Genomic DNA, 26,985 nt, shown 5'->3' on the forward strand with positions numbered 1-26,985 from the left:
ATGCTCAGAAAGGATTTACACGGCGAAAGGTTGCATTGCAGTGTATTGGACGTCGTATTTCTAGTCCCGTCGTACGTGCTGTACACGTCATCGCGCAAGCTTTCAGCGGACTGTTTGTTCATCGTGTGTGGTCAAGTCCGTTCATTCGAAAGTAGGACGGACTGTCTGTCGGATTGTCTGACGGACTTAGTTGGCCAGACAGTCCGCCCGTGTGTACGCGGCTTTAGGTTGGTGTGGACCCGCAAAAGAATAAAAGTGAGTGGAAATCCTTAAAATGCAAGTTAGCGAGTGGACTGCATCCTTGAAGCTCTACAATTGATGCAGAATCTTCACAATATTTAACCTCCCTGGCGGTATGATTATTTCTGATTTTAGGTGCTGAAAGCGGTACAATTATTTTGCATGGAAATTTGGCGTTTTATATTGTAGGCCTGCAATTCTTAGGAATAACTTAAATCTGTTCAAACAAGAGTCCAGTAGATATCCCGGGTATGATAAAGTTTATTATATAATAAATTATGATAATAAATAATAATAAAAATTATTCAATAATGTAATCAAATCCAAAAACACTGAAATGTGCTCATTTGCAGAATTGTCGCTGTCATTAGATTTAGTGTTTGATGGCGAATTTCCCCACAAATCGCTATCGCTCAGTTCTGCAAGTGATTCTAATTTATTATCGCTGTTTTCTAGCTGGTCTAAAATCACTTTTGACATAAAGGGACACTTTCTGGTTGCTATGGACAATCTCCAAATTCCAGGCAGAAAAAAACAGTATTTATAATATAAAAGTGCATGCAGGGCACTGGACAGACTACTAGGGACAAAGGGGGTGTGTAATTTTTTTTATACAGTACTGCAATCTGTAAGATTACAGTGCTGTGTGTGTTTTGTGTATTTTTACTTTTTTGAATTTGGCGCCGATCTCCGCTCGCATGCGTCGTAATGTCACAGGGAACGGAGCTCAGCGGCACTCGGGCACTGTGTGAATCGAGTGGAGGACGGCTCGCACACACAGCGGGGGGACATCGCTGGATCCAGGGGACAAGGTAAGTAACCTCTCCCTGTGTCCTCCCTGTATCCAGCGATGCGATCCCGAGTCTGGCTTGGGGTTACCGCTCATGGTACTGAAATTGCAGCCCGAGCCAGACTCGGGATTACCGCCAGGGAGGTTAAATGTTTATTTTTCAATGACATACATCTTAAGCCCCATACACACTATCAGTTTTTCTGCTGAGTTTTTCCTTCAGGTTTACCAAAACCATATAGTGTGAGGGCCTGCCTGATTGCATACAAATTGAAACACTAAGGTTTGACCTCATATTATATAGTTTTGGTAAATCTGAAGGAAAAACTGAGCAGAAAAACTGATAGTGTGTATGGTGCTTGAGTCTTTCATATGGCCGGTTCTTTTTATAATTTTTTTATTTATACAAGTGCATGGGTCATTTACAGTTGCATATCTATGTTGGACTTCTTGCTTAGTAAAGAAGCCCAGTTATTGTGACATTTTGCTTCTGCGTCCTCTTATTGGCTATAAAAACATAGACATTTAAAGGAACAATACACACAGTAGATGACTTGTCTTGGCATGGACTTTATCACAGCAGTTGTTCAGCAAGGACACCATTCGGCTTGACAGATACCAGAGGATCAACCGACCAACAAACCCATACATAAATTTAAAACCTTGCAAATAAGGGACAGTAACCAAATTAAACTAATAAAAATATCCCTAAATTCACTTTTAGTAAAATTTTAGATCAATTTTTACTGGAAATACAATCTAGTTTTTTTTATATAAGCCAAGCCTAAAACCCCATACACACTATCAGTTTTTCTGCTGAGTTTTTACTTCGGGTTTACCAAAACCATGTAGTGCAAGGGCCTGCCTGATTGCATACAAACTGAAACTTTTAAGGTTTGACTTTATATTATATGGTTTTGGTAAATCTGAAGGAAAAACTCAGCAGAAAAACTGATAGTGTGTATGGGGCTTATGAATGCTTCTGTCTTATAAAGGATTATAAGCGAACGCCACCCCTTCAAAAACAAAAATGCATTTCTGTCGACAAGTTATCATCTTTTTACAATCAAAGTTTCCAGTAGGTGGTGACTATAGGAAGGAAATATTGTATACTGTATATTGTTTAAGAAGTTAAATATGCCATGCATCTGTCTGGAATCAGTCATTCCGTGAAGCCTTAGTTGAATTCAATTAGCTGTTTTAGCATTCCAGGATGACAAGCCATATAGCACACATCATAATTCAGCAGAACTGCTAAGTTTCCATATTCGGCTATGTGCTCAGCCTCGTTAAAAGATCCACTATGCTATATTTAGTTTACTTTGTGTCTCTTTCAGTTTTAGTCTTTTTGTGTCTATCTGAAAAATGAAGTTCAAGTGGATATATGACCTTCAATGCAGTTAGAGTGATTAGGAACAGCATTCACTGAATTCACAAAGTGGTGCCAAGTAATATTTTTTGCCTTTTGGGTCATGCTCCCAAATAGAAAGAGCTATTGTTCAACAATCATATTCTATGCACAATGCTCAGTGTTGGAGAATTTTGTATTTCTTCAAGTACAACCCCATTTATTTTTTTCTTTTGTCCACTTCATTCCCTGGCAAAAATAAGTCAGCAACATGCAGCTCACCCTCCCCACAATACAACACTGTCCTGCTCCATCACCCAGCATGGGTCCTCTTCCAGATTGAATGACACCCATCAGAATTCACCCCACGTCCCTTGAGCTCAGTTGTAAATGACATGTCCCTTGGAGGGCGTGTCATAATGCAGCCTTGGCTCACAGTAAAAAACTGCATGGACATGTACATCTTTTATTGTGAGCATCAGTCTATGGACTGACCATCCCCATCTGCTGAAGATAATGAAGCGGTATTCTAGCTTGTCATGCTAAGATATTGGGGTTCAAGGTATGTATCCTGGGAATGCTTAAAGGGATGTTCTTGGTTGGCTATTCCAGCACAGTCCCTTGGCAAGAAAAGGCAAAATGTCTTGTCTCCTATGGGCCAGGAGCTGTAATGTGCGACTGGTGTTCACTGATAAAAAGGCCACACAGGGGCCAATAAGACTTTATGAAATGTCACTGTTGCATGTTAATAAAGTTCATAAAAAAAGTGAACAGTGCTATGCACCATGATTAGCGCATCGCTGTATTGCAACACACACCAGTTGCTGCATTGTAAGCCCTTGTACAGACGGTCGGACATTCCGACAGAAAATGTCAGATCGGATCGCGTTGTCGGATAATGCGACCATGTGTGGGCTTCATCTGACTTTTTCCGTCAGAATGTCCGACCAACAAAGTTTGAGAGCTGGATATAAAAAATTTCCGACAAGATGATTCGATAGAACTTTGTCCGATCATTTGTAGAGAATTCTGATCGGACAAAGTGCCACGCATGCTCAGATTAAATTCCTAGACCAAAGCTATTGGCTACTAGCCTGAACATAGTCCCGTCGTAACGAAATAACGTCATCACGTTACGAACGATCAGATTTTCCGACAACTTTGTCCGACTGTTTGTATGCAACACCAGTTTCGGACAAAATCCGTCTGAAAAAATCAGATGGATTTTGTTGTCGGAATGTCCGACCGTGTATACAAGGGCTTACACAGCAGCTGGCGTGAACAATTCCAAAAAGTGTTTTGCAAAAAGGGGTCCAGGGCACAAGGGACAAGAAAAACCAAGATGGGGAGTGACTGAAGTTCTTCTTAGAAGTTAAGAGAGTTAGTAGAGTTAAGAGGGGTTAGAACTGCTGTGAGGTTGTAAATGCTGTCTGTATATCCAGGGAATTTGTCTTTTCCTGTTCTGTCTGAAACCCATCAGCACAACAGGAAGTAAAGGGAAACCTGCCTATAGGGGCCACAGACAGCACTCAGACCCTGCCAGATGTTCTAAAACTTCCCTATTCTGCTAAAAAATCTGATTAATAGTGCTGTATACCCTCTAGGGGGATTTCTGCTGGCTTCCTGTTTTGTCTAAGACCCGTCACCATTGGTGTGGAAGCATTAGACACAAACTGGGGCAAAATCTGTCCAATCTATATCCAACCAATTGCCAGAGGGATTAGCACTATGTCTGTTGCCTTGATAAATCTGTCCAGTGTCCTTGGTAAATTGTTACTTTATCTCAATAATTATGTAGCAGTTGGTTTTACATCAAAACCACTGAATGTAGAGCAGCGTCTGCTGTAAAAAAATTCTCTCTATGCCTTCAAAGAAGTCAATTTTTTTTTTCTTTTTTTTCATACATTATTTTAAAATGAGTTCCACTGTATTTTTCTAGCATGGAGAGCAAAGTCTTGTTTTTTATTTGTATTGAAGTGCTGCCAAGAGAATGAATCCTCAGCATCATAAGGTTTCAGACATGTTACTTACAGTGAAACTTTCGTTTTCTTAAAGCGGAGCTTTTTTTCACAAGGTCTTCCCTCCTGCCTCCTCCACCCTCCCTCTTATCAAAAAAAGAAAATTTTTAAATATTATTTTTTTTATTTTTTTTTTTCTCTCTTACTTGCTAAATTCCAACCTAAGCCAGATTGACATCACAACCGTGATGCACGGGCATGCCGTGGAACCCTGTGACATGTGTGCGCATGAGCAACATTATGCAAACTGCCTCCTGGGATGTGTGACATTGCCATTCCAGAAACTGTTTGCGACATATCATGCATGGAAACACATGCTGTGGACTCTCTGCCAGGTGCTGTAGAACTGGCAAAGATTCTCAGTGTTACTGGAGAAGAGGGGCGAAGGGACAACTTAAATCAAGACAACACTGGACTTCTTTATCTAATATTTCTTTTTTAATTTTAAGTCAGCCACAAGTGTTAGGGGTTATTATTTTTGTTGGGGGGGGGGGGGAGGTAGGCAGAGTATAGTCCCTTCTAAAGAAAAAAATTAAAAGGTGCCCTACTTGCATTGCAAACATAAAAAAAGCGTTGAAGATTGAATATTCTTCCTCCATTCTGGAGATACTGATGTAGATCTCGCCAGCACTAAAAATAGGCAGCTAAGTGGGAGGGTCTCCTTTCATTATCATTACCGGATCTGTCTTATAGGAAATCCTGAAGATTCTGCTACCCTGTATGCATGGTTAAGCATTTGAAAGCATTTAACCAAAAATAAACCATAGGAGATGCCATTAGTGTGACTTTAAGGTTTGTGCACACTTTTAGATAAAGGCAATCACACAAACAGTAAACAATATTTCTTTAGGTATAATTTTACCAAACAGTGCACAGAATGTCAACATTGTTCCCATGGGTGTGGGGACAAAAAGAGTATTTACTTTTACTGTCAGTTTTAGATGGAGGTGTCACCATGACTCCTCTCATTCACAGTATACTGATGCAGGGAGTGATGCTGATATCATGTTGGTCCATGTTGGATCACACAACCCAAGGAAAAGGACTGGCCTGATGATGTCCTCCAGGTTGAAGAACACCCATTGTTCTTCAAGCCAGAAGACTGAAGATCCTGGTGTCAATGCAGGTAATGATGGGCTAGCCGCAGGAGGCAGCGCCACTACAGTGCACCTAATTTATAATGTACTGATGCAGTCAGCTCTGTATCAGTTAACACCACCCAGCTCCAAAAAGAGGTAAAGAGGAAAAGGACTAACCTAGGGACTTTGGAAAAGATAACAATTAAAGCATAAAAAGGCATTACATACAGACAGTGAAGGCCAGAAAGCTTTATTGCTATTAAAATGAATTGCTAAACTAATTTGCAGCCCCTCAGAAATCTCATTATCTGCATTTATAATTGGTTTACTGGTTTTCCCAGTAGTCTACAAAGAACTTGCAATAACATACGAGACATCACCTGTATTGTTTTATTGCAGTGAACTTTTTATTTCTTAAGATAATGCATTATTGTTATTGCAGCATTATTGCAGTATTGCAGTTTCTCTCTCTTTACAACCCGAGACTAAATGTGTGATTTTAATAGGCAAAACCTGTATATGAGGAAATTACTGCAATGACCTGTATGTTCAAAGCTGACAAGAGTACATAAGCTGCAGTACTCTAGCTACAACCACCCACCTTTTCTAACTACTTTAGGGATGTCGTAAAATTCCTTACAATTTTAAAGTGCATTTACTGAGGATTTAGAATATGTTGATAATGGTACATAGTTATGGTAGTGGAGTATTAAAATTTGAAGTTGTGAGAAGTAGGAGGGTGTTGCCTTTACAGACGGATGTGATTGTAAGATATACTGATGTGAATGGGGGAGGATATTATCTTTAATTTGTGTATGATAGGGTTGGTTATATGTGGCGTGTGTATGTGGGATGCAGTGGGTGGAGATGCAGATGCAGTTGGTGGAACAATGGTTAGATGAGTGGAGGTGTTGGATCCAGAGAAAGTGTAGGCAGGTATGAGGGAACTGAAGAGGTAGACTGGGGTTTATAGGCAGCTTGGGATGTTGAAAGTGAAATATAAATTTAGGAGTTCATTAAGATTACTACTAGCACCAGGATCCTGTACATTCATGCTACACTGCTACTGTTGGACTGAAACACAGTATTGTCAGTCTTTAGATCTTTAGAAAGTCAACCTCTATATTTTCTCAGAAAATGAAGAATATATTGTTTTTCTGCACATACCTTGCTTTTTCAATACCAAGAGCTGTGAGTGTCATATTGCCTCTTAGTTGTGTTATCTTTCTGGCCGCATCCAGTGCACTCTTTGTGGAAGAGTGTGTGTTCAAATTGAATTCATGAGCCACACGTTCTCCATACTGAACAATGCCGACCTTAAAAATAAAACACACAGTTAAAAATTCCCATATTAAGAAACATTAATCCCAAAACTCTGTTTGGGATTTAGATGGATGGTGATGAGTGGAATCCTCATCTTAAACTGAATGGGTTGTTTTACATGGTAAGGGTTCCAAATACTTTGAATAGATGGTGAAGTCTCACATGTGACAATAATAATATAGTGCTAAGCTGTTGCTTTTAAAACTATAAGACCAAGATGCAAAAATGTGTTGTGAGAGGGGGCTAAGATGGGAGAACTGACCATCGGAACTCAACCTGTTATGTTATCAGTTAACTAAATGTTATTTTTCATTCTTTTTATTGTGTTTTACTTCACTGATAGTATCTCAAGAGAATTAAATTGCTTATATAATTATTTTTCGTCTTTCAAATCAACTTAAGATGCACAGTGCAAGGTAATAGTATATCTCTTTGTTACATCTGGTCATTGGATTAAAAGTCTAAAGCTGGCCAGTGGCCACAGGTGGATCGAAATTCGCCTGGTTCAGCATGGACTGGACACATTTTGATGCATCATTTATTCTGGCCATTTGAATGAATACTCAAGCACTAAACACACTTGTGCTTAAGCGCACTTATACGTGTTTATACCATCTGGGGGGTGGTAGGCTTTTTGTGCAGCAAAGATACTCCTATCCTGAGCATGTTTTTTTTTCTCTGCCACTAAACATTCCTGCCTCTAAATGCCTGTGAACACCTATGAGTTCAAGGACACCTAGACTAATACAGAGGGGTGTTTAAAGGCGGAAAAAAATAAATACAACACCCTTAACAGTGGTATTTTTGATGCCCAGTATGCAGACTTCAAGGCAGGGAAGTGGGAGTGGGAAGGCTGAGGGATACTGAGATGGAAAATATCATTGGAGCCCCTAGTGTAATATATTAGAAAGTCATTCGACTGTCCAGCATTTATTTTCAGCTCAACATTGGTTTTTGTGGAGTCTTATCATTTTATATGTAAATGGCAGGTCTGGAGCTGATCTCTTCACTGCCTGGGAAAACAATAAAGGGATGGTTTAAGGGTTAGAACCAAGTCAGTCAACCTTTAGTTTGATGGAGGCTGTCACCGTGTAATGTTTTCTAAACATCATGGACAACTACCAAACATACCAAGCTTTTCAGAATGAGTGCCAGTTCACACAGGGGCAACTTATCAGACGACTTAGCCGCCTGACAAGTCATGCTCCGTTCTGTACTATGGAACCATTCTAATAGGAGCGACTCAAGTCTCTCTGACTGAGAAAAAGGTTCTTGTACTACTTTGGGACGACTTCAGGGCGACTTGCATTGACTTCTATGCAGAAATCAATTTGCAAACTGCCGTTGAAGTTGTGTGCAAAGTCACGCTGCAAGTCGGGCTGCCCCTGTGGGAACCATCACTTATAGTGCATTTTTATCATATTTTTATACACGTATAATAAAGCATATTTACTTGAGTTTGTGTTGGAGAAATGTCCATTCCGCTCAATAGTTTTATTAAAAATGTGTTCACACTGTGCCAAGGAAAAACACTATTAGAGCCATCGAGAACTATCACCAGATCCAGCTGGGTTGTACATTCTGTAAAGAAATTTAGGGTATGTTACATCATATTTAATACATAAAGAATTATTACAGGCAAAGCCACTCAATGTTTCTTTTAGGTTGATGCCAGTAGATTGTATCACACTCCAGCTTCCTATCTCATAGAAATTCCAGTTAACAAATCTCTTAACTTGAGTTCCCAGCTTCACCCACTTGCTACATGCAGTTTATAAAGCAAGAAAAATACTCTATTGTAATTTAAGAGAGGTATGGACTCCAGTGGGCGAGAGATGTCACTTTACCCCTGTAGAAATCATTAGTAAGACCTCATCCGGAATATGCAGTTCAGTTTTGGGCACCACTTCTCAAAAGGGATATCGGGAAGCTGGAGAAAGTGTAGAGAAGGGCAGCCAAACCGATAAGAGGCATGGAGGAGCTCAGCTATGAGGAAAGATTAGAGGAACTGAATTTATTCTCTCTTGAAAAAAGGAGATTAAGGGGGCATATGATCAACATATATAAATAAGTGGTCCATATAGTAAACTTGGTGTACAGTTATTCATTTTAGACCCCTTTCACATTGAGGCTTTTTCAGGCACTTTCAGGCTAAAAATAGCACCTGTAAAGCGCCTGAAAAATGCCTCACCTGCAGCCCCAGTGTGGGAGCCTGAGTGCTTTCACACTGGAGCAGTGCGCATGCAGGACATTAGAAAAAGTCCTGCAAGCCGCATCTTTTGGGCAGCACCACTCCTCCACCGCCCCTGCCATTGAATCAATGGGCACCGCTGCCAAATTTCCTGCAAAGCACCTGCAAAGTACTTTGCCAATGGCGCTTTTAACCCTTTAAAGCACTGCTATAACAGTGGTAAGGGGCCTCTAAAATTAGCGGCGCTTTACCGCTAACGCCCCCTAGCCCCAGTGTGAAAGTAGTAGGGTCATTAGAAAGAACAAGGTGGCACTCTTTATGTCTGGAGGAAAAGAGATTTAACCTCCATACACAGAAAGGCTTCTTCATAATAAGGGCTGCAAAAATGTGGACTCCATGAAGAACTGGTTCAGGCCAGCTCAGTAGATTGTTTTAAAAATGGGTTGGCTGCAATCCTAAATGCACAAAATATAACTGGATATTAATATTTATAGGTAACATCACAGGAGATTGTTGATCCAGGAAATATCTGATTGCTTTCTGGGGGACCAGGAAGGAATTTATTTTCCCCCTGCTGGAACAAATTGGACCATGCGTTATTGTGCTTTTGTTTGCCTTCCTATTGATCAGCTGTGGTCATAGAAATCTGCTTATTACAAGGTGAGGGCTCATTTTGCTGCTGGATATTTCGTTCATTATACATTTTGGGTAATGGAGCGAGTGGATTGCGATTTCCATGCATAGCTTTACAATAGTTGCAGGGAGGCATAGCCAGAAACCTTGGCTGTCCTGCAACTTCTGTAAAACCAAACCTGGAAGCGAAAATACTTTACCTTTTAAGTACTTATAAAGTACTTATAAAGCAGATGTCAATGTAGAAGATTCAACCCCTGCCTTAACATGGCACTACATTATCACGTGGATCAGAAATCCCCCCTTTAATTCCAAAAATTGCAACTCCTACAAAACAATAGGAGTGCTACAATATTTCATTATGTAAGTTTCTAAAGTATTTTGAAAAGGGAGGGGGTAGGGAGACAAGGATACAACATTATAAAAATATGAAAGAGTACGTTTTTTTTCCTTCAAGCATGCTGACACAGTGATACCTTCACATCTGTTTCATGTGTGGGCTGATGTATGTCAGCTTGACTTCTGATTGTCTATGATATGGAAGGGCCAAGAAAGCAAATTTATTAAGACTGGAAGAGACAAAATCTGGAGCAGCTGTGCATAGTAACCAATCAGCTTTTTTTTAGCTTGCTCAGTTACGCTTTGAAAATGAAAGGTAGAAGCTGATTGGTTGCCATGCACAGCCACTCCAGATTTTGTCTGCTCCAGTTTTTGTAAATCCCTCCCATAATATTGGTGCCCAGTAGGAGAATAAGTCAATCTCTGGGGACAAATTGAAGCAGGAGTTTTGAGTATGATTATGCACCAGTGTTTTTAGCTGATTAGTCCATACCTGACAGCAGTTTCTGTAAACTTTGGCAGAGGAAAAGGTTTACTTGAAGAAAACCTGCCCTCGGGCAATTAAGGCCTAGGTAGGAAGCTAGTTCTCCCAGATCATAAAAAAAGCAACCCAATTATTATGCAGTGAGTGTACTGTACCTTGAACTCCAGGGGCAATTGAGTTTAAAACTTGAAATTTAGAACTGACATTTGAACAAATTCCAGTCGTGTAGTGCATGCTTCCACACCTGTATGCATACAGAGGTCCACAGGCCTTTGAGAACAGAGAAAATGGCTTAATATTTCACCAAAATAAATATGCCCTACTGTCAGTTATACAATAAAAGTGTAGGTCCAGGCAAAAACTAACTCTAAACCTGCTCTCTGCCACACTCTAAACCTAATATATCTAACCCTTTAAAGCTGTGTGTAGAAGACCGACAATAGCTGTAAATCAGCTGCGAAGCGACGTCCTCCATAGAAATACTATGGGGTTTCCGTTGTCTTCCGTTGCGTGTATAACAGTGTAAATTTGCTGCCCCTCCCCCCAAAAAAGTAACTCAACACACAGCCATTAAAGTGGTTGTAAACTCAATTTTTTTACTTTTACCTACAGGAAAGCCTATAATAAGGCTTACCTGTAGGTAAAAAAAAATATCTCCTAAACCGCACATATTCCCCTCGGCATGCGCCGCTGACTGCAGCGGCGCATGCGCACAAGGGGATTCTCGGGCTGAAAATCCGGCAGTGGCCGACCGGCCGGAATGAAATCTCCCACGCGAATGCGCGGGAGTGACGATATCGCGGCTCCGGCCACTCACAGCGCCGGAGCCGCGATACCCGCGATACCCAAAAGAAACGCAGAGGGAGCATGTCAGCTCCCTCGCCGTGGATCGGGCCAGATGTCGGGGCCTCGTGCGAAGGTAAGTATTTCATAATGAGCTAGTATGCGGTGCATACTAGCTCATTATGCCTTTTGCTTTGCAGGTTTAAAAAAAAAAAAAAAAATTTGCGGGTTTACTACCGCTTTAATGCCTAAACCACTAGCAACAAAAGTGAGTACACCCCTAAGTGAAAATGTGCAAATTGGGCCCAAAGTGTCAATATTTTGTGTGGTCACCATTATTTTTACAGCACTGCCATAACCCTCTTAGGCATAGAGTTCACCAGAACTTCACAGGTTGCCAATGGAGTAATCTTTTATTCCTCCATGATGACATCACAGAGCTGGTGGATGTTGGAGACCTTGTGCTGCTCCACCTTCTGTTTAAGGTTGCCCCACAGATGCTCAATATGATTTAGGTCTGGAGACATGCTTGGCCAGTCCATCACCTTTACCCTTAGCTTCTTTAGCAAGGCAGTGGTCATCCTGGAGGTGTGTATAGGGTCCTTATCTTGTTGGAATACAGTCTCTGAAAGGAGGGGACCATGTTCTGCTTCAGTATGTCACACTACATGTTGGCATTCATCGTTCCCTCAATGAACTGTAGCGCCCCTAGTGCCGGCAGCACTCATGCAGCCCCAGACCATGACACTCCCACCACTATGCTTGATTGTAGGCAAGGCACACTTATCTTTGTACTCCTCACCTGGTTGCCACCACACTGACTTGACACTATCTGATCCAAATAAGTTTATCTTGGTCTCATCAGACCACAGGACATGGTTCCAGTAATCCATGTCCTTAGTCTGCTTGTCTTCAGCAAACTGTTTGCTGCTTTCTTGTGCATCATCTTTAGAAGAGGCTCCTTTCTGGGACAACAGCCATGCAGACCAATTTAATGCAGTGTGTGGCGCATGGTCTGAGCAATGACAGGCTGAGCCCCCTCCCCCAACCCTTCAACCTGTACAGAAATGCTGGCAGCACTGAAATGTCTATTACCAAAAGCAGTGGCGGCTGGTGAAGTTTTAGGATGGGGGGGCGCCAGACCCCGTCCTTCCTTTTTGACCCCTCCCACTTGGTGAAAATGGGCGTGGTTTCAGTGAAATAGTGGGCATGGCTCTAAGGTGGTGTGGTTAGTGTCTGAGATGAACGAGGGATGGAGGGAGAGGGAGAGAGGGATAAAGGGACAGCAGGCCCAGATCCTACACAACAATATGTGTATTCTAGAAAGTTTAACAATTAGCAGATAAATATATTTCAAACACCTGGTGTTAGCACTTCAATCATCCTGGCACCATGGTTGTTATGGTGTCTGGATGATTGAAGCACATTATTTCTATTATAACATTTTAATACAAAAATTAAATCATTCAACTCACCATAATGCAGAATCAGTGGGAGCCCTGAGCGCGTCACTAGCCACGTCGCATGCCATCAGGTGTCCCCAGCGGAGTCCCTCCTTACATGCAGCCCATGTCCCACCAAATGCAGCCTGTGTCCCACCAGATTGCAGCAGTCTGTGTCACCATCAATTGCAGCAGCATGTGTCATCACCAAATTGCACCAGCATGTGTCACCACCAATTGCAGCAGCATGTGTCCCACCAAATTGCAGCAGCATGTGTCACCATCAATTTCAGCAGCATGTGTCACCACCAAATTGCAGAATCATGTGTCACCAAGTTGCAGCAGCATGTGTCACCATCAATTGCAGCAGCATGTGTCACCATCAATTGCAGCAGCATGTGTCCCACCAAGTTGCAGCATCATTTGTCACCAAATTGCAGCAGCATATGTCCCACCAAGTTTCAGCATCATGTGTCCCACCAAGTTGCACCAGAATGTATCACCAAGTTGCAACAGCATGTGTCCCATCAAGTTGCAGCAGAATGTGTCAACAAGTTGCAGCAGCATGTGTCCCACCAAGTTGCAGCACCATGTATCACCAAGTTGCAGCATCATGTGTCACTAAGTTGCAGCATCATGTGTCCCACCAAGTTGCAGCAGAATGTGTCACCAAGTTGCAGCAGCCTGTGTCCCACCAAGTTGCAGCAGAATGTGTCCCACCAAGTTGCAGCAGCAAGTGTGTTGTCCTCCCCAGAGATGTCTCCTCATACTTCCTGGTTCCTCTCACCTGGGTGCAATTGGAGAGAGAAAACAGGAAGTGACATCATCTCAGATGTCAATCAAACCGCCTGGCCGTAGCAATATATACTACAAATGGGCAGAAGTTACTCTGCGCCTCACAAAGTGTCACACGGCGGGCTAAACGTCCGCAAATGAAGTGCCACATCTGCAATCTTATGATTGCATAGACGTGGCGCTTCCCATAGGTGCACTGTATCCAGGCGTCGGACTGTGTCCGGCGTCCGAACACAGTGCATGTAAGGACTTTTTTTTTTAAGGGCCAGCTTTAAAAAAAAAATTTTTTGACTGCCTGGAGGGGGTGGGGGGCGCAGCTTCAGCGCCCAGGCACCCCCTATGGACGGGCCGCCCCTGACCGAAAGACAACCTCTGGATATGACGCTGAGCATGTGAACTCAACTTCTTTGATCGACCATGGCGAGGCCTGTTCCAAGTGGAACCTGTCCTGTTAAACCGATGTATGGTCTTGGCCACCGTGCTGCAGCTCAGTTTCAGGGTCTTGGCAATCTTCTTATATTCTTTGCCATCTTTATGTAGAGCAATATTTTTTTTTCAGAGAGTTCTTTGCCATGAGGTGCCATGTTGAACTTCCAGTGACCAGTATGAGAGAGTGAGAGCAATAGCACCAAATTTAGCACACCTGCTCCCCATTCACGCCTGAGACCTTGTAACATTAACAAAGGGAAAATGGCTAATTGGGCCCAATTTGGACATTTTCACTTAAGGGTGTACTCAGTTTTGTTGCCAGTGGTTTGGACATTAATGGCTGTTGAGTGTTTTTGAGAGGACAGCAAATTTATACAAGCTGTACACTCACTACTTTACATTGTAGTAAAGTGTAATTTCTTCAACGTTTTCACATAAAAAGATAGAATAAAATATTTACAAAAATATGAGGGGTGTACTCACTTTTGTGAGATACTGTATGTAGCTAAAGACAATGTGGATAAGTTCACACTAGGAGCATTGGGAGTTTGGGGACGTGTGTCAAAACTATATTTATTTTGTGAAATGGGCTGCACTGTTGTTTGTTTAAGAGAGCACAGTCTCACTTTACTTCACTTTTCCAGCTATTAGTTAACCCCTGGGGCTTGTAGTGTTGGAGCTCGCTGCTAAGCCCAGTTTTCACATATTACTATTGATGCATTGCTATAATGGGGCCACATTGGTAGTTGAACTGAACTGCCAGGAACTACTGTAAGGACACATTGGATACCTAATTTATTCATTGCTATGTATGATCCAACATGGAGACTCTCATGGCCTAGTGTTAAGACTCTCCAGTAAAATATAAAGGAAAAAAGCCAGAAAAGGGAAGCTAACATAGCCAATAAATCTATATATGATTTGATTTGATTCTGGATTTTGACACACTTTAAGGACAAGGCAGTTGTTCACTAGTCTTACCATGAATCCACCTTTAGGATTCGTGACTAAAGTTGATCCCATGGTCATGTTGTCTTTCACCTCTGTAACATTGGCAATGGTAGTATATTCTAAAATAAATAGTGAGTTAAAGGTTGTAATATTCATTTTAAACATAGGGAGAAGAGTCATGCTAAAAGCATTAACCTTAAAGTGGATGTAAACCCTCACATATACTCAGGGAAGTGAACAGCCTCAGATGATACACGGAGATAAAATAGATCTCCCTACTTAAGCTTTACATCTATATCTGCTGTTTTCAGCTTTCTAGACTCTTTAGAAAGTGTTAAAAATCGTGTTTCCTCATTCAGCAGTGGGTGTGAGCTGATTGGAGGAAAGGCACATACCTCCCCTCCACATAGGCAGAGGAACAAAAAAGCTTGCAGAGCTGTGCTGTGAATAGGCAAGCTCTCTATTTATCTGTCCCTCCCGTATCAGAGAACTTGTCATAAGTTATCATGCTGATAACTGAGGAAACGGAACAGCAGAACGACATGGCACTTAGGGCTTTTAAAGAGATAAGTAAACACTATAGATATACAGTATCTCACAAAAGTGAGTACCCCCTCACATTTTTGTAAATGTTTTATTATATCTTTTCATGTGACAACACTGAAGAAATGACACTTTGCTACAATGTAAAGTAGTGAGTGTACAGCTTGTATAACAGTGTAAATTTGCTGTCCCTTCACAATAACTCAACACACAGCTAATAATGTCTAAATGGCTGGCAACACAAGCGAGTACACCCCTAAGTAAAAATGTCCAAATTGGGGCTAATTAGCCACCCCTCCCCAGTGTCATATGACTCGTTAGTGTTACAAGGTGTCAGGTGTGAATGGGTAGCAGGTGTGTTCAATTTGGTGTTATCGCTCTCACTCTCTCATACTGGTCACTGGAAGTTCAACATGGCACCTCGTCAATGGTCGACCAAAGAAATTGAGTGCATGTGCTCAGCGTCATATCCAGAGTTTATCTTTGAAAAATAGAGGTATGAGTGCTGCCAGCATTTCTGCAGAGGTTGAAGGGGTGGGGGATCAGCCTGTCGGTGCTCAGACCATACGCTGCACACTGCATTGTCCCAGAAGGAAGCCTCTTCTAAAGAGGATACACAAGAAAGCCCGCAAACAGTTTGCTGTAGACAAGCAGATTAAGGACATGGATTACTGGATCCATGTCCTGTGGTCTGATGAGACCAAGATAAACTTATTTGGTTCAGATGGTGTTAATCGTGTGTAGCGGCAACCAGGTGAGGAGTACAAAGACAAGTGTGTCTTACCTACAGTTAAGCATGGTGATGGGAGTGTCATGGTCTGGGGCTGCATGAGTGCTGCCGACACTGGGGAGCTACAGTTCATTGAGGGAACCATGAATGTCAACGTGTACTAGTCTGCGACATACTGAAGCAGAGCATGATTCCCTCACTTCAGAGACCGGGCCGCAGGGCAGTAGTATTCCAAAATATAATGCCCCCATACACACCTCTAAGACGACTACTGCTCTGCTAAAGAAGATGAGGGTAAAGGTGATGGCCTAGGAATGTCTCCAGACCTAAACCCTATTGAGCATCTGTGGGGCATCCTCAAACGGAAGGTGGAGAAGCGCAAGGTCTCTAACATCCACCAGCTCTGTGATGTTGTCATTGAGAAGTGGAAGAGGACTCCAGTGGCAACCTGTGAATCTCTGGTTAACTCCATGCCTAATGCCACATACACACAACCGGACCTTCCCGGCAGACTAGGTCCGATGGTCTTCCCGACAGACTTTGGGCGGAATTCCCATGGACTTTGCGAATGAACGGCCACACACAAACGGACTAAGTCTGTTTGTTTTTAACGTGATGACGTAAGCCAGGACTAAAAAAGGAAGTTCAATAGCCAGTAGCCAATAGCTTCCCTTGCGTCGTATTTGGTCCGTCGGACCAGCATACAGACAAATGGTTTTCCTGCTAGGAATTGAGCCCATCGGACAGATATGAAACATGTTCTATTTCTAGGTCTGTCGGATTTTTAAGATGAAAAACGATCGGATTAGCCCATACACGATCGGATTGTCCCATGGACTGATTCCATCAGACCTAGTCTACCAGAAAGTTTGGTTTAGACATTAATGGCTGCGTGTTGAGTTTCTTTATTTATTTATTTTTTGGGGAGCAAATTTACACTGTTATACAAGCTGTACATTCATGCTTTACATTGTAGAAACATGTAATTTCTTCAGTGTTGTCACATGAAAAGATATAATAAAATATTTACAAAAATGTGAGTGTACTCACTTTTGTGAGATACGTATGTGCATAGGTCAGATTTCATGAATGGGTTTTACATCCACTTTAAGTTAAAGAATAAAAATATATGCAACTTAATAAGCCATTTACCAAAATGCACAAATGTTACGAATTGTAAGATAAACAATAACCAACATTAAAACAATACTTGTTCAGCTTACTTGGCAAGTCAATCTTCATGCATTTTGAGTGACCATTTGCTGGACATTTATACACATCTCCTGTCTTGCGAGCTGGTTGTCCCTCCAGGGGTGAACCAATGAGCACCCTGAAAGTCAAAGCATTGTTAGCATAGGAAAATAGATTGTTATATCACACCAAAGGGTTATAAAAAATTTGCATAGCGATTTGTCTAGTGAAACAGCACATAATGTAAAACAGCACATATATGTATGTTATCTGAATATTTAGTGGCTTGCCTGGAGTTCAATACTGTCTGGGTCATTGATCTGGAATAAGTATCCAGATCATGAAAGTCGCAAAAATTCAACAATCCTTCTTTGCCTTAAAGCGCTGTGTAAATTAATGTTACTATATAAGCGCCTGCAATAAATAAAAATGAATAAATAAATTTGCTAGGGCCAATGACTTAACGCATTAGCCTTTAAAGTGTATGCAAACCCCACATTTTTGTTTTGTTATTGTGTCTCACTGAATTCAATTTTCCTAAGCAAATTTTTTTTGTCCTTTTTTTTTAATCTGTTGCAACTTTTCTTACCTGGAGATCCTGCCAGCCTTGCAGGCTGATACTGTAATTATTATAAGATTCCTTGAAATTATCACATTCCTTCAGCTGTGTGTGCTCCTTCAGTTGACCATTGGGCCGCCCATCAGGTCTTTGCATGCTTCCTTCAGATACTAAAGACAGTCAAAGGCCTACTGAAGGCATGCACATGGCAGGCTGACAATGCTGCAAGGCAGTAGCATAATGCTGTATTCCTGCAACAGGGAGTGCTGTTACTGGCAAGAAGCTTTGCAACAGATTCCCTGGAGAAAGCTGCATACAGTAAGGCTGAGTGATTATTTGAAACATAATGAAAAATTGATTTTAGGCTAATGCCACGTACACACGATTGGAATTTCGACCAGCAAAAGACCAATGAGAGCTTTTCATCAGAAAATGCGACCATGTATATGCTCCATTGGAATTTAGCTGGCTGAATTCCAGCCAGCAAAAATTTTAGAGCATGTTCTCAATTTTTCAGATGGAAAAACTTTCTATCGGAAATTCAGATCGTGTGTATGCAATTCCTACGTGCAAAAAATCATGCATGCTCAGATTCAACTACAGGATGGAAGCTATTGGCTACTGGGTATTGAACTTCCTTTTTCTAGTCCCGTCGTATGCGTTGTACGTCACCACACTCTTGACGGTCGGAATTTGGTGTGACCATGTGTATGCAAGACGGCTTGAGCGTAATCCCATCGAAATTCCTCCGGGAAAATCATCAGAGCTTTTTCCGACCAAAATTCTGATCGTGTGTACGAGGCATTACATACACTATACACTAACAAAATTTCGAAATTAGATGCCATTGGCTACATTTGTAGGCTTGGTTTGAGAGATTTACCCAAAAGGACAGGTTGACTAAACAGCTGTCCTTTCTACATTTGTTGGACAAAGTCATGGTACCCCCCCCATCCCGTGTTCTTGAATGTAAAGGAGGAGTTTGTTGTATACTGTACACTTAGCAAATGCTACTTATGTAGTACAAAATGTTAGATGAAACCCTGTGAAAATCACAACTACCTGAACCCCAAAGAATGTTTATGACTTGTTAACCACTTAAAGTGGGGTGCCCCTAAAAAAAAAAAATTAAAAGTCAGCAGCTACAAATACTGCAGCTGCTGACTTTTAATAATCGACACTCACCTGTCCCAGGGTCCAGCGATGCTGGGGAACAAATATCCGCTCGTCCCCCCCTCTACTCTGCGGCGCCGAGCACTGCGCATGTGCGAGTGGCACCACGTGCCATGATACGCTGCGCAGTCATCTGGGACCTGTCACGTGTCCCAGATGACTGACTGCGCCGAGGGGAAGTGACGTTAGGTGCCCGGGCACTGAAGGAGGCAAACTATGAGGGACCCCCTAGCAGCAGACATTTAGAGGTGAGTTTAAAACAAAAATTCAAATTTTTTTTTTTGAGGGGGGAATTTTACTCATATTTTTTTTGGGGGGGAACACCACTTTAAGGACTAGAAGGATTTGCCCCCTTAATGACCAGGGCATTTTTTGCGATACGGCACTGCGTCGATTTAACTGACAATTGCGCAGTCATACAACTTTGTACACACACAAAATTTATGTCCTTTTTTTCCCCACAAATACAGCTTTCTTTTGGTGATATTTGATCACCTTTGCGGGTTTTTATTTTCTGAGCTATAAACAAAAAAAGAGCGTCAATTTAAAAAAAAAAAGATATATATATATTTTAAATTTTTTGCCATGATAAAGTTCCAAAATTCTTCATCCGTTTAGGCTAATATGTATTGTTCTACATATTTTTGGTAAAAAAATAAAATAAATCGCAATAAGCGTATATTGATTGGTTTGCGCAAAAGTTATAGCGTCTACAAAATAGAAGATAGATTTATGGCACTTTCATTATTAATTTTTGTTTTTTACTAGTAATGGCGGTGATCAGCGATTTTTAGTGAGACTGCAACATTGCAGTGGACAGATCGAACACTTTTTTTAGATGATTGACATTTATACAGAAATCAGAGCTAAAATAGCCACTGATTACTGTATAAATGTCAATGGCAGGGAAGGGGTTAACACTAGGGGGGCGATCAAGGGGTTAAGTGTTCCCTAGGGAGGTGTAGTGACTGAGGGAGGAGAGGGATCGCTGTTTCTGATCACTAGGAACAGCAGATCTCTCTCTACTCCCCTGTCAGAACGGGGATCTGTCTATTTACATTGACAGATCCCCGTTCTGGCTCTCTAAAGAGCAATTGTGGGTCGCTGGCAGACATTGTGGCATTGGCGTCGCACCGCAGGCGCACCCCCTAGAGCTCTAAAAGTGGCCTATGTACACCTACGGTGATTCGCGCAGCCGTGCCAACCTACCGCAGTATAATGACGGCGGCTGGTCGGCAAACAAACTGATTTGTGATGCAAGTTTTGCATTTTAGCTTGTTTTTCCTTGTTTTTCTGACCATAGACAAAAGATGGAATTGAAAGTGCAGCCCCTAAATCTGTCTGTAAATCAGTTAATCCAATGGTTTGTAAACTACCTATGGAGCAAATTGGTTACAGTAAAGCATAGTTATTGTGCAGTGTTAATAGAAAGCACAGAAAACACGAGTAATGAATAAATATGACTGTCCCATAAAACATGCATATCATTAAAACTGTACAATAAGCAAGAGCCTTTAAGACTTTTCAGTACAAAGGACACATTGTATATTTTACAAATATTTGTGGTCGTCCTCCTGGTACTCCTCCTTACATCAGGATCACTATCAGGGTCCCCCATCACAGTCCCCTTCAGAACCCCCACCTCAAACCAAGACCCCCATTAAAGTCTCCCCCTACAACAGAGTCCCTGTCAAAATCATCTTTACATCATAGTCCCCATCAGAGCACCTCTTACATTAGGGTCCCCATCAGAGTCTCCCTTATATCAAAATACCTCTTACATCAGTGTCCCCTGTTACATGGGGGGAGAGGAGATTTAAGCATAGATGTAGGCAACGGGCAGTCTTTTGGAGACCCCTGCATTAAAGGAAGCTTCAAATATAAAACAGATTGATAAAATACTGTGATTTCCACTAAGATAAAATGACACAGTGCAAGTCTACTTTACCATTTTCCTTCCTCATTCTCAAATTGCTGAACAGTATATCCAAACATATCATCAACAGAACCACTAAATGATAATCCATTCTTCACATCCACGTTGAAAGCTTCTCCACTCCTAAGGATGGCTGTAATTCCAAAACACAAAACTTTCCATTAATAATCTGGTAATAATCCAGGTCTTCTAAATAATAGCTTTGATAATTACATTTCTTCATTTGCTGTAAATCAGTTAAAAGGTTAAACCAGGCATATGCAACCTACTGCAACCTACAGCATCCATGCCAGGTGGACATGTAATGGATTTTTCACTGTACTTGAAGTATTAATGCCATATGCTTTAATTGATAGCTCACTAGGCAATCAATTACAAAGACTGGCCTGCCCATGGCCCAACGACCTGCCTAATATCAATGACAACATAGGCCTGCTGGCAGAAGAGGTTACACTCTTACTGCTCTTGTATGAACTGCTTTAGTATTGATGTAAAACCCCTATGTTCTAAATGTGCAGGGTTTGGTGCCAATTTGAGGTCTGAAAGTGCATGCATTGGAGTTTATCTGGATTCTGAAGATGCATGAATTGGTGTCGATCTGAAGTCTGAGGCCTGATGGAGCATACACTGGAGATGATCTGAGGTCTGATGGTGCATGCATTGTGGCAGATCCAAGTTCTGATGCTTCATGCATTGGGGCTGATAGTGGGATGGTGTGTGCCTTTGGGAAGATCTGGGGTCTGATAATGCTTGAATTGGGGCTGATCTGAGATCTGATGGTGCATGCATTGAGGAAAATCCAATTTCTTATGCTGCATGCATTGGCTGATCTTAAATCTGAAGTTGCAGGGCAAGGGCGTTGCTAGGTCTGCAAAAGATCTGGGGCTAGAGCCCATAGCAACAGTCAGCACCCTTTTTGCATGCCCATGGGGGGGGGGGGGCGGGGTGAGACTAGTGGTAAGCAATTTTTCACAGGCGATGGTTGGTGTTGGCACTTCAATCATCATGGCATAATGGTTGATATGGTATCAGGGTGATTGAAGTGCACTATTTGTATTGTTACTTTCTAACATATAATGAAGTGGTTCAGCTCACCCTAGTGCAGAATCAGTGGGAGCCCTGGGCGTGTCACTTGCCACATCTCCTGCCACCAGATGCAGCGTGTTACTTGCCACCGTCACCTGCCACTAGATGTGGATTGTCACTTGCCACATCTCCTGGCACCATTTGCAGGTTGCCACATCTCCTGCCACCATTTGCAGATTGTCACTTGCCACATCACCGGCCACCAGATGTGCGTTGTCACTTACCAACTAATGTGGATTGTCACTTGCCATGCCAGCCAGTGCCACCAAATTGATGCTGTATTGGTGGCAGGCTGACAGCACTGGTCCATTTAGTGAGAGCAGAAGAGCGGTGATGTGGGTGGGCAGTGAGAGATGATGTCATCTCTCTGCTGCTCACTGCACATCGCTCCCAAATTGAAGAGGCCCGGCTGTGAAGATCGCTGATGTGGAGTGGGCAGAGAAAGATGTCATCTCTGCTCGTCCGCCCGCTCGCTTCTCTCTTCTCCTCCACCTCTCTCATGCAATCAGCACGCTTACCGCAGCAGCCGCATCCCGCTGGCTAGGCAGGGACCCTGCAGCAAGGGACTCAGGGCTATGGGCCCCAGATTCGGGGGTATAGTCCTAATAGCCACCCCCTAGCAACGCCCCTGTTGCAGTGTTTGGTGCTGTTATAAAGTCATGAAGGAACATCATTTATTATTATATGACTACAGCGCACTATTGTTTATTGGCATGCCGTTGTCTCAAACTCTCTTTAGGGTATTACAAATGATAATGATTTAAATTAGTCTACTACAGTAATCTGGAAGTGGGTGGAATAAAGGATTTGCAGTGTCATTGGGGTTTATTTACTAAAGGCAAATAGGTTGTTACACTTTGTAAAGGACTTTTCCACGGAGTTTAGTGACTGTGGTAAAATTACCCATGCAAAGAAAAAAATAAAATAAAATAAAATGTGGCTTGCACATGATTGGATGATAGAAATCAGTAGAGCTTCACCATATTCACGGGGCCTGGGGCAAATTCCCTTGCAAAGGGTAACTTCCTTTGCAAGGTGAACAGCTGATTTGCATTTTAGTAAATCAAACACACAATGTGGACTGTGAGTATAGTACTTAACATCTTTGCAAGTATATTATCACCCCAACTTGGTGAGGACTGCTGAGATATATATTGGGATAGGGATTGAGTGGCAGCATTATTTATGTATTGTATAGAGACTGACTTTTAGCAGGCGGGGAGGCATGTTAATGCAAGGCTGCTCAGACACCCTGGAAGTGCAGCGATATTTAATAATATATAAAACCTGTGGGATATATAAAGTTACTCCCATCGAGACCAGGGCCTGTTGGCTTGCAGCAGTGATCTAGTTTATAAATTGTCTTATTATTATTTTTTTCCAGTAGGAATTACTCCCAAAGGAAATCTGCTTTTACAAACTGAGTCTTAGGAAATTTATTCTCCACTTTTCTTGTCTTCCCTAATTTTCTATAAATAGATGCTGCCTTCAATTTATGCATCTTTCTTTCAAGACAGTACTGTGTGCAACGACTGAATATTCACATTCTAAAAATTCCACCAGGACTTTCTCACTGCTTTTTTCATGGAAGAATTTCTCTGAATTTCTCTGAATTTCTCCAGAACCCATATTTTACTCTTTCCATTCTGCAGAAAGTATATGTAAATACCGTATAAGTCTAATACTGTGACAGAGTGAACTGGGGGTTTATGATGGAGGTACTGAAGGGAGTAGGTCGGGGGGAGAGGATGACAGGATGGGTATCGGCCTTGTATGGAAGACCAAGGGCCAGAGTAAAAGTGAACGGAACCCTTTCAGATAATTTTAATATACATAACGGTACAAGGCAGGGGTGCCCCCTTTTCCCATTATTATTTGCCTTGACTCTGGAGACCCTCCTCTGTAGGGTCAGGGGAAATAAGGAAATAGTCGGGGTAGGGGTTGGCACAGAGAAACAAAAAGTTTCAGCATATTCTGATGACTTATTATTCTATCCATCAAAACCCCTGGAATCAATACCTGCCCTGGTGGATGAAGTACAGAAATACAGTAAATTATCCAACTTTAAAATAAATTATGAGAAGTCAGTGATACTACCAAGCCATGTTTCATCAGCAGTAGCTACAGCTCAACACACATATCCTTTTGTATGGAAGGCAGATTCTCTATATTTTACTGTACAAACTTAATTATGGTGCTTTAAAGATAATGATGGACCTGCGGAGATGGAGAAGCTACTCCCTAACATAGTTTGGTAGAGGTAATACACTAAAAATGAACATAATACCTAGAATAATTTATGTTTTATACACTATTCCTATTATACTCCCTCAAGCTTTTGTATCCTTTGTATGGAAGAATAAAAGCCCCAGAATAGCACATGATATATTACGCAGAAGTAAAGTAGCAGGAGGAATTGGGCTCCCAGATATGGCCATTTATTATAGAGCGATGTCACTAGTACGTATTCTAAATTGGTGGACTGATAACACAAGTAAAGCTTGGGTCCCATTAGAAAAAACAATGGTAGGCAGAAACTTAGAAGGGGCACCTTGGATACCAACGACGTCAAGAGGTCTTGCAAGGTGGACTTCCCCAATAACACAGGGCTGTTTATCGGTGTGGGACAGAAAGAATAAAACCAGCAAATATGCCTCTTGGTTCCCCCCAGGAGAAGAGGTGGGGGCACGGGGCTCGTGGACATCAGAGGGGAATAGAAGCTGTGCCCTGTATGCTCCACAGGGAACCCTATGTCCCTTTGAGGAGGTGGTGGCATCCCTGGGGAACATACCTATGGCAAGGTGGATATATTATCAAATATCTAATTTCTATGGAGTGACCGTTCAGATCTGCTGAAAAAACTGACAGGCTGAATGGTCCACACATGTGAAATAGCCCTAAGAATATATGTACATTCTACATATTTTAGGCATGTTAAAGTGGTTGTAAACCCTTACAGACCACTTTTCACTACAGGTAAGCCTATTAAAAAGGCTTACCTGTAGCTACCGTGGATATCTCTTAAACCTATACGGTTTAGGAGATATCCCCTGTATCAACATGTGCTGACCTCATCGGCATATGCGCACTGAAGCAACAGCTCATTCATGTGCAGGAGTGACATCATTGTGGCTCCAGCCAATCACAGCGCCGGAGCTCGCAAGACCCCGGAAATAACTTTGGGAGACATGCCACCAGCCAGAACAGTGTGCCGGGACCACTGGGGGGGGGGGGGGCTTCGATCTAAGGTAAGTATTTCATAATGAGCTAGCATGCTATGCATACTAGCTCATTATGCCTTTGTCTTGCAGGTTTTTTTTCTTTTTGTGGGTTTACAACTTTAAAAGAAAAAATTTAAAAAGAAAAAAAATAAAGAGAATAATTCGAGGCACAGTTTATTCATAGTTTTATTGGTCCAGCTGGGACCAATGTAACTATGTGTAGCACCCTTTACTTTAGGTAGGTGGTAGAAGTAGTTTTTTGTAAGTGAAAGTAAATTTAATCAGGTCAAGCTGTACCTGTTTGTTTTGATCTGTATAGGCTGGGAGTGGCTCAGAGTAGGTTGGTGACTCACAGATAACATCATCTTTCAGTTACCCCCCTTCTACTTCTAGAGGATTCTAGAAAGAAGGAGGGGGGCGAGGTGGAGCTGTCTTGGGTGTCTCAGGGAGCCCTGACCAATCCCCAACTAGGATTGGTGGGGGCAGGCCTCCTTGATATATCCAGTGTCAGCCCAGGTGGGGCAGAGTTGTCGGGTGGAAGAAGCTGGAGATGGAGCACTAGGTGGTCGGGGCCTTTAAGGCACTCCATAGTCTGGGGGAGGGTGACCTTGGGCCTGGTGGGGTTTGGGTGCAAGTCGAAGCCTTGCTGAGAAACAAAGCAGGATCTGGACAGGAGGCACAGAGAGGAACTGAGGAGGACAGCGGGAGCTAGTGCAGCCAGGAGGGCTGGGGAGTGACAGGCAAAGTTGGAAGAGCTGAGGAGGCATTCTGGAGTGGACTGGGAGAGTGCAGTCTAAGATGGAGGTAGAGCAAGCAGGAGAGACTGTGATTTCATGGGCAGTGGAGTCAGGCAGCTGCAGCCAGTAGGGCTGGCAGTGCCTGAAGAAGACTGACCGGTAGCAGTAGTCCACCAGAGGTTGGCTAGCATTAAAGACTTTCCTATTTTTGTTGTTGCACTAAAGGAGCCATGGTCCATGCCATGCAAAGGCCTGACAGAGTCAGAGTTAGGCCTACCATGTGCCAGGGGCGGATCCAGGGGGGGGGCAACGGGACAATTGCCCCCCCCCCCCCGAGATAGTAGCACTGTCTGCACTGATATTACATGTCTCCCATTCTCTGTCGCTGCCTCTGCCGAGTCTCTCTCACATCAGACGATCAGCGGTGCAGAGAGAGAGACTCGACTAATACCAGGAGCAGGAGGAACAGGTGGGTGGAGCCTCTTCCCTGCACTCGTTGCTAACGCCTAGGCCGCCTGGCGTCTAGCAACGAGTGACGTCAGTGAGTCACGTCGGACTCCAGTCTCACTCTGAGCCGACGCGACTCACTGTAACAGCGGCCAGGGAGAGAACAGTCGCACTCGCAGTTACACTGAGACTTGAGTCTCAGACGAGTGACGTCAGTGAGTCACGTCGGACTCAAGTCTCAGAGCCGATGTGACAGGAGCTGAAGCCTCAAATAGGGGAACAGTTATTGCTGCAGTTTACAGTTTAGACAGACTGTTAAAATGTCCAGCGTCCACTGTAAGTGGCTGAGCGCCAGTATTCTTCCTTCTCCGCCCCCAACTTGTGGCAAGTGACAATCTGCAAAGTGTGGCAGGTGACGTGGCAAGTGACAATTCACAACATGTGGCAGATGACGTGGCAAGGGACAATCCGCAACGCGTGGCAGGTGACGTGGCAAGGGACAATCCGCAACGCGTGG

The 26,985-nt window shown here is 42.7% G+C and overlaps 1 protein-coding gene across 1 annotated transcript in view; it reads right to left on the bottom strand.

Moving 5' to 3' along the window:
• ITGA1 (integrin subunit alpha 1) overlaps positions 1-26,985 on the bottom strand; it is a 223,978-nt gene that overhangs the window by 112,259 nt on the left and 84,734 nt on the right. The window contains exons 2-7 of the mRNA XM_077462760.1: positions 20,990-21,110; positions 17,342-17,448; positions 14,876-14,964; positions 10,601-10,715; positions 8,252-8,379; positions 6,643-6,791 (exon numbers count right to left, since the gene is read on the bottom strand). Of these exons, the coding sequence (XP_077318886.1) occupies positions 6,643-6,791; positions 8,252-8,379; positions 10,601-10,715; positions 14,876-14,964; positions 17,342-17,448; positions 20,990-21,110 (709 nt within the window). The remainder of the gene's footprint in view (positions 1-6,642; positions 6,792-8,251; positions 8,380-10,600; positions 10,716-14,875; positions 14,965-17,341; positions 17,449-20,989; positions 21,111-26,985) is intronic.

The sequence above is a fragment of the Lithobates pipiens genome, unplaced genomic scaffold (assembly GCF_037356315.1).
Source record: "Lithobates pipiens isolate NorthernLeopardFrog02 unplaced genomic scaffold, aLitPip1_a1.2 Scaffold_3, whole genome shotgun sequence".
Lineage (NCBI taxonomy): Eukaryota > Metazoa > Chordata > Amphibia > Anura > Ranidae > Lithobates > Lithobates pipiens.